This window comes from Balaenoptera musculus, chromosome 8, assembly GCF_009873245.2.
Source record: "Balaenoptera musculus isolate JJ_BM4_2016_0621 chromosome 8, mBalMus1.pri.v3, whole genome shotgun sequence".
NCBI classification, from domain to species: Eukaryota; Metazoa; Chordata; class Mammalia; order Artiodactyla; family Balaenopteridae; genus Balaenoptera; species Balaenoptera musculus.
In genome coordinates this window covers 58,051,501-58,069,549 of record NC_045792.1, presented here as the reverse complement: position 1 = coordinate 58,069,549, position 18,049 = coordinate 58,051,501, and the positions used below count along the sequence as shown (strand labels likewise).

Genomic DNA, 18,049 nt, shown 5'->3' with positions numbered 1-18,049 from the left:
CTTTCTCCCTTTACATAAGTTTCTAAGACACTGTTTATCAAACAGTATTAGAGATAGCCTGTGTGCACACTGAAGAGATCTCTTGTGATCCTTTCTTCCCTAACATTCATTAAAACGACAATCAAATGTTTCCATCACCCAAGTGAACTGTTCCAAGTGAGAGTAAGCTGGGTTCTTCTTCAAAGGAAAATGCCTGCACATAACAAAATATCAAAAATATTTATTAAATAAAAGTCATCAAACTTAATTTGCAAAGGAATAGGATTTCCTTTCCAACTTTTAAAACAAATTTCTTCTGTAGAAATCCAATTTTCTGAGGTGGATTAAGTCATATACTTAAAAACAAGCTTAATAATAACCATGTTAAGAAAAGCCTTGATGTGATACATGCCCAGCTCTTTCTCAAGAGTTATCAGCACTGAGCAGACAGAGAAATGAATGTGTAAGTGTACATTAGGGCTAAGGGATCATACAAAATGACAAACTTGGATATTAAAATTCAGGATCCTAGTGAAGAAATTAAAAGTACGATTCCTGAGTATGACAGATACTAGGATAGACAGACTTGCTAATAACTTGAAGACAGGAATAAAAATAAAGGTAACTTGGATCAATACATTGAAGGCCTACAAACTAGTACATCCTCTGACTCAGTAGTCCTGTCCTGGAAATTCATCCTAAGAAAATAACTTTTGGGACTTCCCCAGTGGTCCAGTGGTTAAGACTCTGCGCTTCAGCTGCAGGGGGTGAGGGTTCAATCCCTGGTCAGGGAACTAAGATCCCACATGCCGCACTGTGTGGCCAAAAAGAAAAAAAAAAAAAAAAAGAAAAGAAAAGAACTTTTTAAAAAGTTAACTTTTATTACCTTAGTGGTAATAAAACAGAGGAATGACTAAATAAAGCAGAGTAAATGAAAAATTTATTCAGAAGTAAAAAATAATAAACATAAAGCTTGTATAGAAACATTAACAATTAATTTGGAAATAGAGGATGCAGAAAACAGGATATCCTAAAACAAATTATCCATGTATTAATTACAACTACTATAAAAACTAATTAGGCAAAGGAGTAGGGAACATCTATAAATAGTCTACTGAGGTGAAAAGTTGTATGTATTTTTCTGTAAGCCTACTTAAACATTAAACTCCAAGTATTTTTAAAGGATTGAATACGATTTGGAATTAGGAAGTAGTATATTCAAGTTCCTGCTCAATAATTTACTACCTAAGTCTCTCTAACATTCTTAGCCTCAGTTTCATCATTTGAAAAATAATAATATTTACATACCTAACAGGTTGTCATGAAAATCAAATGAGACTATAATGGATATGGTAGCAGTTTACAAACTCTAAAGTATCATACAAATGTGAATCTCAATTATTTCAAGGAAGGTAAACTCTAGTATAAATGAGAAAGACATGGATAAAAGCATAGCTAGTTTAATATAAGAATGACAAATGTTAACTAGAATTATTGAGGTGATCATTTTGCAATATACACAAATATCAAATGATTACATTGTACACCTGAAACTAATAAGTCAATTTTAACTCAATTAAAAAAAAAGAATAGATTAAATTTTAAAAAGCCATAGATCATTGTGGCTCTTGTTTTGATTTATAAGCAAATGTCAGCATACAGAAAATGATTTAGAAAAAGCCATGATATAATTCTCATTATAATCTTCACAACAGTCAGACGCTTTATAATTGTATCTGAAATTATCCCCAAGTATTATAAAAGAAAACTGATGAAGTAGAGAAAATTTTAAAAAGAACATGACCATTAAAATGTTACAGAGGGGGGACTTCCCTGGTGGTCCAGTGGTTAAGACTTCACCTTCCAATGCAGGGGGTGCGGGTTCGATCCCTGGAGGGGGAGCTAAGATCCCACATGCCTCACGGCCAAAAAACCAAAACATAAAACAGAAGCAATATTGTAACAAATTCAACAAAGACTTCAAAAAAAATTTACAGAGGGGTTAAAATCCAAATATATAAACAATTCATACAACTCAATATCAAAAAAGCAAACAACCTGATTACAAAAATGGGCAGAAGATGTGAATAAACAATTTTCTAAAGAAGATATACAGATGACCAAAAGGCACATGAAAAGATATTCAAAATCGCTAGTCATCAGAAAAATGCAAATCAAAACCACAATGCGATATGACTTCACACCTGTTAGAATGACTATCATCAAAAAGACCACAAATAACAAATGTTGGCAAGGATGTGGAGAAAAGGGAACCCTGTACTCTGTTGTTGGGAATGTAAACTGGTGCAGCCACTGTGGCAAACAGTATAAAGGTTCCTCAATAAACTAAAAATAGAACTACCATATGACCCAGCAATTCCACTCTTGGGTATATATCCAAAGAAAATGAAAACACTAATTCAAAAAGATACATGCACCTCAATGTTCATAGTAGCATTATCTACAATAGTCAAGATATGGAAGTAACCTAAGTTTCCATCAACAGATGAATGGGTAAAGAAGATGTGGTGTATATATATATATATGTATGTATGTGTGTGTGTGTGTGTGTGTGTGTATACACACACACACACACACAATGGAATACTACTCAGCCATTAAAAAGAATGAAAATTTGCCATTTGCAACAACATGGATGGACTTAGAGGGTATTATGCTTAGTGAAATGTAAGACAGAGAAAGACAACAACTGTATGTTAACATTTATATGTACGATCTAAAAAATAAAACAAACTAGTGAATACAACAAAAAAGAAACAGACTTACAGATATAAAGAACAAACTATTGGTTACCAGTGGGGAGAGAGAAGGGGGCAGGGGCAAGAGAGGGGATATGGAATTAAGAGGTACAAACAACAATGTATAAAATAAATAAGCTACAAGGATATATTGTACAGTGTAGGGAATATAGCCAGTACTTTATAATAACTATAAATGGAGTATAATCTATAAAAATTTTGAATCATTATGCTGTACACCTCAAACTAACATAACATTATAAATTTTTGTATATATTATAAAATTTTATATTATAAATATTATACCTCAATTAAAAAATGTTACTGAGGGAGAATTTTAAGTCAAAATTGGTTGTGGGCTTCCCTGGTGGCGCAGTGGTTGAGAATCTGCCTGCCAATGCAGGGGACATGGGTTCGAGCCCTGGTCTGGGAAGATCCCACATGCCGTGGAGCAACTGGGCCCGTGAGCCACAACTACTGAGCCTGCGCGTCTGGAGCCTGTGCTCCGCAACAAGAGAGGCCGCGAGAGTGAGAGGCCCACTCACCGCAATGAAGAGTGGCCCCCGCTCGCCGCAACTGGAGAAAGCCCTCGCACAGAAACGAAGACCCAACACAGCTAAAAATAAATAAATAAATTTATTAAAAAAAAAAAAAAAGTTGGTTGTGATCATGACAGAACAAGTTGTTTTAGACTATCTTCCTATAGTCTAGAAACTGTAAAAGTTAGACAAAAGAGATTTTTAGAAATAGCCAGCATTAAACAACAGCAATACACGCTGGACTTAAGGGACTGTGATATCTGGAAGAACAGAAGCACAGCTAGGTAAGTTCTACATTCACCTTGACTTTTCTCCTTAGAGCAATTGTTGAATCATGGCACAGAGATGTAGGATATAAACACAAAGTGGTTTTTTACTAGACTGTGGAAACAGAGGTTGGAGTTTGTGGATGCCCAAAGAGCAGGAACTTGAGAGGCCAGACCTGGAAAGAAGGGTACTACAGAGAAGCAAATCCAAAAATCTGCATGTGATTTCCCTGAGTCATCAGTTGACTTCTAAATGGCATGTGTATAGTGAAATTCCAAGAAATTCAGGAAAGAACAGTAGCTGAAAGGTTAATAAGTTGAGCAGTGAACAGAGGGATCAGAGAAGCTACATCATGTTGAGAAGACAAAGGTTGGAGTTCAAGTCTTGTCAAAGTAGAAAGGCTTTGGTAAGCACCCCATACTTTCAGGTAAGACCCCAGGAATAAGGACATAAGTGAAATAGACCAGACTAAAAAGCCTAAAACCAGACCCTAACACAATCAAGGTGATCTGATAGTGTTCCATATGCCTGCTAGAAAACTTAACTCTCTTTGGAAATAGAAAACATCTTCCAGAGCCTCTATAATTTTTATCCACAATGTCCAGGACTGTGAGGCCTACTTAACCAGTAGACCCAAATAACCAAAAACAAACAAAGAAACAGTAAATGATAAAAAGAGACCTATAGTGATTCAGATAGTGGAATTATGAAACAGAGATTAGGAGTGACACATTTAAGAGGATAAAGAAAAAACATGGAGAACTGCACCAGAAACATGGACTCCATTTTTAAAAAATCAAATAAAAATTTCAGAACTGAAAAATATACTGAAATTCCAAAAGATAAGTTTTAAAAGCAAATTAAAAATATCAGAACAGCATAGTAGAACTATATACAATAGGCAAGACACAAAAACAACCCAAGTGCCCATCAACAGACAATTGGGTTAAGAAGATGTGGCATGTACAGGGAACTTTATTCAATACTCTGTAATGACCTATATGGGAATAGAATCTAAAAAAGAGTGGTTATACGTGTATGTATAACGGACTCACTTTGCTGTACAGCAGAAACTAAGACAATATTATAAATCAACTATATTCCAATAAAAAAAATTTTTTAAAAAGATGTGGTATACACACACACACACACGATGAAATATAATTTAGCCATAAAAAAGAATGAAATATTGCCATTTGCAGCAACATGGATGGACCTAGAGAATACCATCCTAAGTGAAGTAAGCCAGACAGAGAAAGATAAATATTGTATGATATCACTTATATGTGGAATCCAAAAAATAATACAAATGAATCTACATACAAAAAGAAACAGACTCACAGATACAGAAAGCAAACTTATGGTTACCAAAGAGAAAAGGGAGGGGAGAAGGGATAAATTAGGAGTATGGGATTAACAGATACAAACTACTATATATAAAATGGTTAAGTAACAAGGATTTACTGGATAACATAGGGAACTATATTCAATGTCTTGTAATAACTCATAATGGAAAATAATCTGAAAAAAATATAAAACTGAATCACTTTGCTGTATACCTGAAACTAACAAAATATTGTAAATCAACTCTACTTCAATCAATTAATCAATCAAAACAAATTAAAAGAAAAAAAAGAAACAGAACAGAGTGTTAATCAGCTGCAAGATATCAGTGGAAAACATTCAGACTGAAGTGCAGAGAGAAAAAAGGGTATTAATACAGAAAATGCAGAAAAAGTACAAAAGACATGGACAGAGTCAAAAGGCCTAACAGCACAAAAGTCATAATGGGGAGGTAAATGGAATTATACTATTAAAACATTTTTATATTGTTCATGAAGTGGTAAAATACTAATTCACATTAGACTTTAATAAGTTAATTTAGAGTAAAGTTTGGAGAGCAGTAAAAGTGCCAATTCATGGTAAATTATAGTAAGTCAGAAAGGCATACTGGACTCTCTAAGGTAATTACTATAAGAATAACAAGATTATAAAATTAAAAAGCTAATAGTGGAGGAAAATTGATAACAAAAAGTGTAACATTACTCAATGTTACTAATCACCAGGGAAATTGCAAATCAAAACCACAATGAGATATTATCTCACACCTGTTAGAATGGTTATTACCAGAAAAACAAATGACAGCAAACATTGACAAGGTTGTAGGGAAACTGGAACTGTTGTGCATTGTTGGTGGGAATGCAAAATGGTGCAGCTGTTATGGAAAACAGTATGGTGGTTCTTCAAAAAATTAAAAAAGAACTACCATATGATCCAGCAATCCTACTTCTAGGTATTTATCCAAAAGAAGTAAAATCAGGATCTCAGAGATATTAGCATTCCCATGTTCACTGCAGCACTATTCACAAAAGTCAAAATATGGAAACAACCAAAATGTGCATCAATGCATGAATGTATTAAAAAATGTGGTATATACATACAATGGAATATTATTCAGCCTTAAAAAAGAAGGAAATCCTATGCATGCATCCATGCAACAATATCGATGAACCTGGAGGACATTATGCTAGGTGAAATAAGTCAGTCACAAAAGGACAAATATTGCATGATCCCACTTACATGAAATATCTAAAATAATCAAACTCATGGACGCGAAGAATAGAATTGTGGTTGTCAGGGATTGGAAAAAAAGGAAGGAGGGAGTTGTTAACCAACAGGTACAAAATTTCAGTTATACAAAATGAGCAAGTTCTAGAGATCATCTGTACAAAAATACTGTATTGTACACTTTAAAAATCTGTTAAGAGGGTAGATCTCATGTTAAGTGTTCTTATCACACTAAAATAAAAAAGAAGAAAATAAAATACAAGATTATCCAAATATAGGCAAAAAAAAAAAAAAGCGTGGGGAGGAAGGGTTGGAGAAGTACAGGAAGAAAATTAGATCATTTCTGATCCTATGTGGAGTCAATTTGTTGTAAAGTTTGGGAAGTACAACTGGAGGAGCCAATAGTTGTGGCTATGTGTTGCTTTTCTTGCTCCATTGGGAACCTATCTCAATTTTCCTTTGGCGAATCATCTTTTCCCATTTTTAGTCCACGTAGTTTGCATGAAGACTGTAACCTCTGTAACCCAAGATAAGTTGATGAGCCTTAACTCTGGTAGTTTTGTTAGAACTTTGGGGAAAGTGGAAAATGTGGGATTGCTAGCTTGCTAGCTTTGATATTTGTAAATCTGGCACTTTGAGGGGCACCACGTAGAGAGAGTTGCTAAAGAATGAAGCCACTGGGGAAAGCAGAGCTAATGGATGGGAAGAAAGACTGAACTCTAATGTCATCATTTGAGGACCTGGATCCACCCCTGCCTGGATTCCATCCAAGCTGAAATGTTTAGTTATACATTCTCTTCTTGGCTTAAGCCAGTTTGAAGTAAGTTTCTGTCATTTGTAATTTCAGAGTCCTGACAGGTATGCTCAATATATACTTAGTGTTTAACAACTGCTTAAACAAACACCATTATCAGCTATAATATAAGTTAATTCACAGATATGAGGACTTGTCAAAGCTCACCAAACATTCTTAACATTCTTTGCCCAGGAATGTTAGTTAAATTCAGGTCAGAGAAGAGCACAAATGGTTTTAACTCTTTCAAAATATTCTGATATTGGGACTTCCCTGGTGGTCCAGTGGTTAAGACTCCACCCTTCCAATGTAGGGGGTGTGGGTTTGATCCCTGGTTGGGGAACTAAAATCCCACATGTCACATGGTGCAACCAAAAAAAAAAAAAAAATTCCTATACTGAGAAATGTAGAACTTCCAATAATTCAATTACATTTGGTGAATGCATTGGCTAGTTGAAACATCGTATTTCCTCCCAGTTAGGAAGGAGTAGTATCAACTGCTACCTCTGTCTCCCACCCTCTCTCTGCAGGCACTGATGGACACATACACACACAATGCTTTTTCTTCCATTAGAAAGCAATGTTTGGTCAGTGGTCACGTAGTTTATTCGCTAGGTTTGTTTTGAAAGAGATAATTTTGAGCAAAGATAAAACTGAGGCATTCTTATACAAATATGTTAAAACCCACTGATATTACGTGAGTGCTTGAAAGAGATACATTTAACATATTGATTTCAGGCTACTAAAATCATCTTTGGCAAACAAGGAAGATTAGTTTTTTTTTGTTTGTTTGTAAAAAAGTAGTGACAATCCAAAGGACAATTAAAATCAAAACAATGGATGGCTTGCGAAATGTTATTTCCTTAAATAATCACTTTAATATTTTCTAAAGTATTAATACTTCCATAAGAAAAATTTAATTGCTTATTAGGCATCATGATAATCTCTAATTTTGTAAAACTGTGTCCTTTCCTAAAAGGACACAATTCAATCACCTACTTTCAATAGCAAGCTTTTCATAAAAATCACATTTAATAATGATTTTTTCTATGAATTTTAAAATCCTGTACAAAGAAACATATCTATTTAAAAACTTTTATGTAACCTATATAGCTAAACTTTAGAGTAAACTATTTTTGGTAATAAGTTTGCTATATATGGTCAAGATATGGTAACAGGGAAGAGCCAATTTTGACTCCATGTTGGATCTGTTTCTTTGACTTTAACCTTTGCTTTTCGTTGCTTTTGTTATTATAATCATACATAATGGCCTGCCTCAGGGAACCCTGCCCCTCTGCCTGAATGTTAAACTAAAGTGCCTTTGTTCAGCTCACAAGGAGACTATCTGACCGGGCCCACCTGTGAATGGCTTTAGAAAAGAAGAAATTAACCCATCCCCTCCCCAATGCTGGCCAAGCCAGGCAAAACTAACAGCCTTTTTACTTTACTTCCTCACCTCTTCCCCCTCTCTGTTCTATAAAAGTGGTATCCAGACCCTGGTAAGATGGTTATTTTGAGACATTAGTCTGCCATCTTCTCAGTCTGCTGGCTTTCCGAATAAAGTCGCCATTCCTTGCCTTAACACCTCGCCTCCCAATTTACTGGCCTGTAGTGTGCGTAGCCAGCAAAGCGAGCTTAGACTCAGTAACAATGTGTCAACTTCCTTTAAATTATTACCCAAAATGGGTCAAGTTGAAACTGAGACCAATTTTCTCAAGACTTAGTGGGATTAATAACATTGTAACTATTTTAATATACACCAAACTAAGTGAATCTATTTACTTAAGCTGAAAAGTATTTGTAAGAAGTGTTTACTGAGCTTTCAGAATGTCCACAGATTCAAATTACACTCACCTTTGTCAGTTAATAAAATACAGTAGTTAGAAGGAACATGTTGAAATCAGAAAATCCATGTTAAAATCAGAAACATTTGGACCATACAGAAAAACTCAAAGTGTACAATGCAATTTAACATAATCTTGCAGATTATAAATGTAGCAGTGAGATATTAAAATGCATACAAGAAAAGAACAAATAGAAACGATACCCTTTTTAGTTGCTGTTCTTTTAGGCTTTTCACTGTCCTTGCAGGCTCAGAAATGAAGTTTTTATAGTTTTCACATATATTGATCCGAGACTGGGCTACCTGCATTGTTCCCTCGAGAAAAGATTTCCAAACAGGATACATGCTCCTAAATTCAAAGAGGGACAGAAAAGTATTAGGCAGAGGAAAGGAAGAATAAGTTGCCTAACCTTTTGCTCACTGGCTAGCACTGACAAACAAAATGAATGTTTTCTTTATAGTTTAAAGTGTATTTATATTGGTTCATAGGTAGTAGCATTTTTAGCATATATAACAAGTAGAAACTTGGAATACACTCTATTCCTCTATAGCTTGACAATGGGCTATTTTGATTCATTAGCTATTCTTGATACTGAAGTAAAGTGATACAAGGATTACAATTCTAGACAAAGCTAACACTATAAAAATTAGTGAATAATTCAGACTTTCCAGGCCTTTCACTGTTTCAGGAGTGTCATTATGAATATCAAGTTTCATTATTTCATTATGCTATTTTCCTGATTTTATAGATGAAGTAACTGAGGCTCAGAGAGATTTAGAGTAGCGGTCCCCAACCTTTTTGGCACCAGGGACTGGTTTCATGGAAGACAATTTTTCCACAGACGGGGGGCGGAAGGGGGGAATATGGTTTAGACGGTAATGCGAGCAATGGTTCAGGTGGTAATGTGACCGATGGGGAACAGCAGATGAAGCTCTGCTAGCTCGCCTGCCCGCCGCTCACCTCCTGCTGTGCGGCCCGGTGATGGGTTGGGGGGACCGCTGATTTAGAGGATCACTCTAGATCACAATAGAGTGTGGCAGTACTGAGATATAGACGAATACCTCTAAAGTACATTTTCTTTCAACTTACATAAACTGACGTGGCTGGAAAAAAAATCATGAACAACTGTTTATGTTCTTGAGAAGTCTATTTGTTAGAGAAAAGAAGTCTATGGTATCATTGCTCTACATCTGTTTCTCTGTTGTAATAATGCTTAGCCAGCATCACGTTGCGGCCTGGAGTCATTCCAAGCAAGTCCCATCACCTTTGCTTGATAAATGTGCTCTCAGAAATCTTTTGGTAAAGTCAAAGAATTATTCATCCTTTGCTTTCTGTGGCCAACTTCCTTTTCAAACCTTCTCTTCTGCTTTGCTAAATGCCTTAGTCAGTCCCAATATGCTCCTAAACTAGTTACAAACATATTTTATAACTTACCATAACAATGAATGGTACCTTGTTAAAAAGAGATACTTGCACTGATAGATTATAATATCCATCTCCTAAGATTTCCCTTCTTGTGTCACGTGGATTTCCTACTATAGCAATGTATGGGACCATGTGCTACATAAAATGCTAGCTGTGGGTCAATGGATGACAGTGTGAAAACAAGAAAAAGAAAATTTGCCTGGGTCTCCATCCTACTTGGAACTAAAAAAAACTTGAAGCTGTACTTCTCAACCAAGGGAATAAACAGTTTGTGTAATGGATTAGTAGTTTGAAATACACCAAATACATCAGTTTCGATGGAAATATTCACTTATTTAAGCAGAGGTATGTTACTTTCCCTTTGGAAAAAAGAGTCAGTGTGTTGTGCCAGCAAAAACTGTCAGCATAAAAGCAACGATGGGCTTAAGAAGAGCAAAATGAATACGAGATAATAAATGTTAACTAAACCTATTGTGGTAATCATTTCATCAATATATGTAAATCAAACCATATAGTTGTACACCTCAAACTTATACAGTGATGTATGTCAATTATTTTTCAATAAAACTGGAAAAAAAACCCAGCAAAATTAATGTCCTCCATGGCCTTACTGCATGACTACCAATGGAATCTAGAATGTAAACTCACCACAGAACCTCCTAAGCAGTCCAGATAATTGATTTTCTCAGAGAATGAACCAAGAGAAAAATTCAGTACTATGTTTTGCAATTATTAATTTATACTTAAAATACATTTTTAAATCATAATGAAAATGAGCAAGGACAATTATGAACTGTAATCCGAAGGAAGGAAGGAATAAAGGAAAGAAGGAAGGACAGAGGAGGGGAATAAGGAGGAAACTATGATCGCCCCTTAGGTAGCACCCTCTTCCTTTTACCTCTTCATCTAGTTGACTGCTGCTCATCCTTGAAATCTCAACTTAAATGTAACTTCCTCAGGGAAGTCTTGGGATCACCACCAAGCCAATGCACAGACTCAATCAAGTCCCTCCCTGTTATTTGTTCACATGGTTCTAGCACTATTCCTTCAATTACAAATTTTTTTTTTTTTAAATTATTTATTTATTTATTTATTTTTGGCTGTGTTGGGTCTTCGTTGCTGTGCGAGGGCTTTCTCTAGTTGCGGCAAGCGGGGGCCACTCTTCATCGCGGTGCGCAGGCCTCTCACTGTCGCGGCCTCTCTTGTTGCGGAGCACAGGCTCCAGACGCGCAGGCTCAGTAGTTGTGCCCCACGGGCCCAGTTGCTCTGCGGCATGTGGGATCTTCCCAGGCCAGGGCTCGAACCCATGTCCCCTGCATTGGCAGGCAGACTCTCAACCACTGCGCCACCAGGGAAGCCCAATTACAAATATTTTTATGTTAATTGTTAATGTTTGTCCCTCTCACTATAGTAAAAATTTCATGAAGGGTATATGTCTTTCTCACAATTGTATTGTTATTTCTAGGGCCTAGCACATGGCCTAACCATTAGAAAGGTTATAATCAGTATGTGTTGAATGAATGGATGAATGTATAAATTATGAGGACTGTACAATAAAAAGAAAAGTCCTTTCATTACAGAGTTTAAAAAGAGATCTTTAGAGACTAGCAGACAAATAAATAGCAGGCAAACATATTCACAACAATGACACACCATGACTCACGAAATTCGGGTACCAGTCAGTCAGAAAACCTGGGTTCAAGTTCTAGTTTAACCAATATAATCGTATGTAGCACATCTCACTATACTTTCAGTTCCTCAACTGGCAAATGGAAAAATAACAAAAATACCAGCACCATGCACCTCACAGGGCTATTTTAACAATTAAACGAAAATGATGTGAAAATTCTTGCCACACAGATTCTTTTAAACGAATAAATAGTAATAGTCACAGAATTGTAGAAGAAATAGAAGTACTTCTTGTTAACACAGTAGTGGTAGTTCCAATGGCAGTGGTGTTTTTCATTCCAATTGGGAAAAAATAATAATGGGTTATAGAGTGATTTTCTAAAAATTTTATTACACTAGGCTTCATATATATAATTTTGAAACATAAGGAAATGTATCAAGCATTTATGGTATTTTGTTATTCTGCTCAGTTCAGGAAATGAGGCTCAAAATTATATAAGAAAGGAAGAAAATTCTTTTAAGAACCTATCTCATTCTAGGCACTATGTCATGTATTTTACATCTGTCATATCATTTAATCTTCATGACAACTTTGTAAAGTAGGCATTATCCCCATTTTGCAGAGGAGAAAAAGTAAGGCTTGGAGAGGTTGTGAAATTTTTCTACAGCTATTCACCAGGAAATAGTACTCTCATGGTCATAACCTAAACTTTGCCATTATCAATAACTACCCCTCTGCTCTAACACCAATTTAATCATCTAATCTCTGACCAACACCTCTTGTTTCCACTCACTCCCTTTAGGATTCTCACTTCAACAATTACTCAACCCTATCAGAGCCCACAATCCATTTCATCCTACCTCCTTTCCACTGTCTTTCACTCCCTCTCATAATCTCCCTTTACAGCTCCTTACCCAGCCTAGATTTCATGGTCCACCATTATGATCACCCTCTAACGTACACCCTAGCTGCGCACGGGCTTTCTCTAGTTGTGGCGAGCAGGGGCTACTCTTTGTTGCGGTGCACAGGCTTCTCCTTGCGGTGGCTTCTCTTGTTGCGGAGCTCAGACTCTAGGCACGCGGGCTTCAGTAGTTGTGGCACGCGGGCTTCAGTAATTGTGGCATATGGGCTCAGTAGTTGTGGCACATGGGCTCTAGAGCGCAGGCTCAGTAGTTGTGGCACACAGGCTTAGCTGTTCCATGGCATGTGGAATCTTCCCGGACCAGGGATCAAACCTGTGTTCCCTGCCTTCGCAGGTGGATTCCCATCCACTGCGCCACCAGGGAAGTCCTCTTTCGGTCATTATAATCTACAAATTCCAAACTTGGTTAAATCCAAAATTCTGTTTACACCATACCAATGCCTGTTCAACAGAACGTTGCTGGAGTAAACAATAATCATGCTGCCTAGTCTCACTTTCAACTGATGTCAAATAATCCCTTAGTGCCCCCCAGCAATCCTACTATATTCCCCTAATCCACTTATTTGCTCACTCTTCTAGATAATTATTTCCCACCTTTTCCTCTCATCTCAAACCTCTAATATGACCACACTTTCAGCTGATAATGAAGTATGAAGACAATGTCCACATGCTCCCTTCCACATCTACCTATCTCCCTGCTTTTGCACCCATACACTGTGTCATCCCTCTTTTTACTCCAATGAATTACCTGTGCTCCGAAGGCCAAGCCTTCACATCTGTACTACACTATATAACCTCTAACTCAACAGCAATCCAGTAATTGTGCTTTCTCCTACAATATCAACTTTTCCCTCTCTACTGGATCATACTCATATAATGTCTCGCATCTTAAAAAAAAAAAAAAAAATCCCTCCATCAACCCTCCATTTCTCTCCAGCTACCACCCCAATGTCTGCTCCCTTTAACAGCAAAACTCCTCAAAAGAAATGTCTGAAATTACTGTTTCCACTTCTCCTCCTGGTCACTCTTGATTCAATTCAAATAAGGTTTTAACATCCACCATTCTAAAATTACTTGTCAAGGTCATCAAAGATCTCCCTGTGGCTAATACCAATAGTCAATTCAAGCTTTGGGTCTATTATTCAGTCTATCAGCAGTACTGACCTAGTTTATCCTTCTTGAAATGCTATCTTCACTTGGCTTCTAGGATAGCTCTCTCTCTTGGTCTAGCCTTATCTCACTAGCCACAATTTAGGCTCCTTTGCTAGTTCCTCTTCATCTCATTGCCCCGTAAATGCTAGAGTGTCCCCACAGTCAGCTTCTTCTCTTCACACTCACTCTTTAAATAAGCTCATGCAGTCTCATGGCTTTAAATACTGTCACTATGCTGACTATTCCTGAATTTTTAATTCAGACATCTTCCCTAACCCCTCAGTTGCCTATTTAACATATCCAACTTGGATATTTAGTAGGAATCTTAAAACTAACATGTTCAAAAGCAAATTCTTGATTTCGTTAAAATCTGTTCTGTTAATCTATTCCATCTCATTGACAGCTACTCAAACCTCTAGTTGTTCAAGCCAAAACCCCTAGAATCATCACTGATTCCTCCTTTTTTTCTCATATTCCACATCTGATTCACCAAGAAATACTGTTCACTAGACTTTAAAAATATAATGGAATCTGATTACTGTCTATCTCTTCCACTGCTACTACCCTGGTTTCAGCCACCATTATCTCATGCCTGGATTACTATAATAGCCTAAATGACCTCTCTCTGATTTTGCTCTTGTCTCCCTAAAGTCTAGGCTCTACACAGTATATCCACTGCAGTGCCAACCACTTCTAGGTACTCTGTTTTCTTTTTACTGTGCTTACTGTCCTTGTCACCAAGTGACAATGTTTAATTACTCATATGCTTATTGTCTTGTCTTCTTTCACTAGAATGAAGACTCCATGCAGCAGAAGCTTTGTTTTATTCACTCTTATATCCTCAGCACCTAGAACAGGGTCTGGCACAGCAGGCACTCATTCAATATATACTTACAGGAGGAAGGAGAGGAGGGAATGATGGAGACTAGATTCAAACCCAGATCTGTCTGGCTCCCAAACCTCTGCTTTTCACTGACATAAGATTGTTCTTGGTCCAGCATTACTATTAAAGAATTTTTAAAAAGAGTCTCTTCACTCTAATAAAGGTGTATACTAAGTTCTTTGTGTATGTCTTACACAATTTGTGCCTCATATTTCCTGTACCATTATTATTTTTTGTTAAAATGACTCATCTTTTAAACTAAAATATATGTATCTTACTACTTCATATTCCACTCTAATTGAAAAATAAAACTTGCCATAATAATTAAGTTTTAATTAGTAAAATTCAAAAATATTGATCCATATACCACCTAAAATCACGCTGTGAACTATTTCTCATATGACTATTACACTGGAAAACAGAGAAAACCTTATCAGGGAAAATTTTTATTAAGAAATAAACCAACAAATTTATTTTGACTGTAGTGGTGGTCACACGAATCTACATATGTGATAAAACACCACAGAACTTAATATGCATACACCTACATACACACAAATAAGTACATGTAAAACTGGTGAATTCTAAATTAGATTGGTGGATTGTATCAATATCAATTTCCTGGTTGTGATGTTGTATTATAGTTACGCAAGATATTACTACTGGGGGAACTGCGTGAAGAGTACAAGAACACTCTTTGTATTATTTCTTAAAACTGCACATGAATCTATAATTTTTTTTTTAAGTGAAAACAAAAGTTTAACAAACAAAAATCACAGATCTACCCTTGGCCTGGAATACAGCACCACACATCAAGAAGACTCTAGAAAATGTGACAAGTTGAATTCATAATCTAAGATTAACTTACATAGTGACTGATAACAGGAGAAAGTATGGTGTTTAATAAATAAGTGTTCATGTATTGCTGTTTTTGGTAGTAGGAAGGGAGACTATCCTCAGCCTAGGTAACAGAAGTAAAGGCAGGGAGAATGACTGATACTCAGTCCAGCTGAGGTTTGATAAGAACTGCAGTACAACTGCAGCTTAAGGTGCCCAAGGGTTGGGGAACCAAGCATGAAAGAAGGAGAAATGGCCAGAAAGGAGGAAAGAAAGGTAATTTGGGGTCAGGATTCTTCCTGGCTTTTGATATCATAAAAAAATTTTTTTTTTAATTTCATACTATTAGCAAGGAGAAACAATAGAAGATTTTCAAGTAGGTGGTGAGAGTAGGCCTATTTTACAAAGACATACAGACGTACAGGTTGGTGGTACTGTGGCAATGAAATCGTGAAGGGGAGAGATCACAGACAGAGAAGCAGCTACTTAACATTCCTAAGAGAAGATGAGGTCTGAAAAGAAGTCACAGTTGGAGGCAGCTGACTTGTTGGTTCCCAAGCTGAAGAGTTAATGAAAACACAGATCATTACTAGTTTATAGGCAATACTTAAAGATAGAAATATAGATAAGATTACTCAAAACAGTCACAAGAGAGCTGAGGGAACTCCAAGAAATATTTACATAGAAAGGACTTGCTATGGTCTGAATGTTTGTGGTCCCCTGAAATTCATATGTGGAAATCCTAATCCCCAAAGGTGATGATGGTATTAGGAGGTGAGGCTTTGCAGAGGTGAAGGCAGAATAGTGCCCTTATAAAAGAGACCCCACAGAGCTCCCAAACCCCTTCTACCAAGTAAGGGCACAGCTAAAAGTTGAAAAGTCTGCAACTCAGAAGAGGGACTTCACCAGAACCTGACCATGTCGGCATCTTTGTCTTGGACTTCAGTCTCAAGAACTGTGAGAAATAAATTTCTCTTACTTATAAGCCACCCAGTCTGTGGTATTTTGTTATAGCAGCCTGAACAAACTAAGACAGGACTGAAAAACCTGTCCTCAAAGATTTAAACAAACAAACAAAAAAGGTCTAAGAGAAAGTAGTATTACAGAAGTCTAGTTTCCAGGCAAATGGGGGTGGGTTTAATGGCATTAAATGGTGCATGTATCATCAGACTGGCAAAAATTTTCAAAGATTGACCATGTGCCCTGTTGGTAAAAAATAAAAAGAAATGGGTAATTTCAAATCAAATTTGAAGACATGTAAAATATACTAAGACAGAGTTTATGAACGTTAATTTATAGTTTCACATTTTAAATGTATAAACCCTTTGACCCAGCATGTTCCCCTCTAAGAATTAACCCTATAGATATACTTTCACAATGCACAAAGATATAACTATGTGCATACATGAGTTATCCACTGCAGCACTATTTGCAATAGTAATAAACTAACTACCAACAGAGAAATGGATAACAAAACTATGATTTACCCACACTATGGCACTAACATAGCCATTAAAAAGAAGAGGGGACCTGAACAAACCGACTTGAAGGGACATCTAAAATAGACTCCTTAGAAAAGGGAACCCTCATACACTGTTGGTGGGAATGTAAACTGGGCAGTTACTATGGAAAACAGTATGGAGGTTCCTTGAAAAACTAAAAATAGAGTTACTATATGATCCAGCAATCCCACTCCTGGGCATATATCCGGAAAAGATGAAAACTCTAATTCAAAAAGATACATGCACTCCAATATTTGCAGTGGTACTATTTATAATAGCCAAGACATGGAAGCAACCTAAGTGTCTATCAACAGATAAGTGGATAAAGGAAGATGTGATTGATACACACACATACACACACACACACACACACACACACACACACACACACACACAATGGAATGTTACTCAGCCGTTAAAAAGAATGAAATATTGCCATTTGCAGCAACATGGATGGACCTAGAGATTATCATACAGCGTGAAGTAAGCCAGACAGAGAAAGACAAATACTATATGATATCACTTATATGTGGAATCTAAAAAATAATACAAATGAACTTATTTACAAAACAGAAACAGACTCACAGACAGAGGAAACAGACTTCTGGTTACCGAAGGGGAAAGAGGAGGGGGAGGGATAAATTAAGAGTATGGGATTAACAGATACATACCACTATATATAAAATAGATAAACAATAAGGATTTACTGTATAGCACAGGGAACTACATTCAATATCTAGTAATAACCTATAATGGAAAAGAATCAGAAAAAAATATATGTATGTGTAACTGAAGAATCACTTTGCTGTACACCTGAAACTAACATAACATTGTAAATCAACCATATTTAAATAAAAATAAATAAATAAAAAATAAAGTAAAATAGGGCTTCCCTGGTGGCGCAGTGGTTGAGAATCTGCCTGCCAGTGCAGGGGACATGGGTTCGAGC

General features: G+C 36.4%; 1 protein-coding gene across 1 annotated transcript in view; it reads right to left on the bottom strand.

Moving 5' to 3' along the window:
- The window catches only part of FCHSD2 (FCH and double SH3 domains 2), a 317,324-nt gene that overhangs the window by 155,813 nt on the left and 143,462 nt on the right, over nt 1-18,049 (bottom strand). Inside the window, exon 5 of the mRNA XM_036860366.1 lies at nt 8,953-9,097. Within this exon, the coding sequence (XP_036716261.1) occupies nt 8,953-9,097 (145 nt within the window). The remainder of the gene's footprint in view (nt 1-8,952; nt 9,098-18,049) is intronic.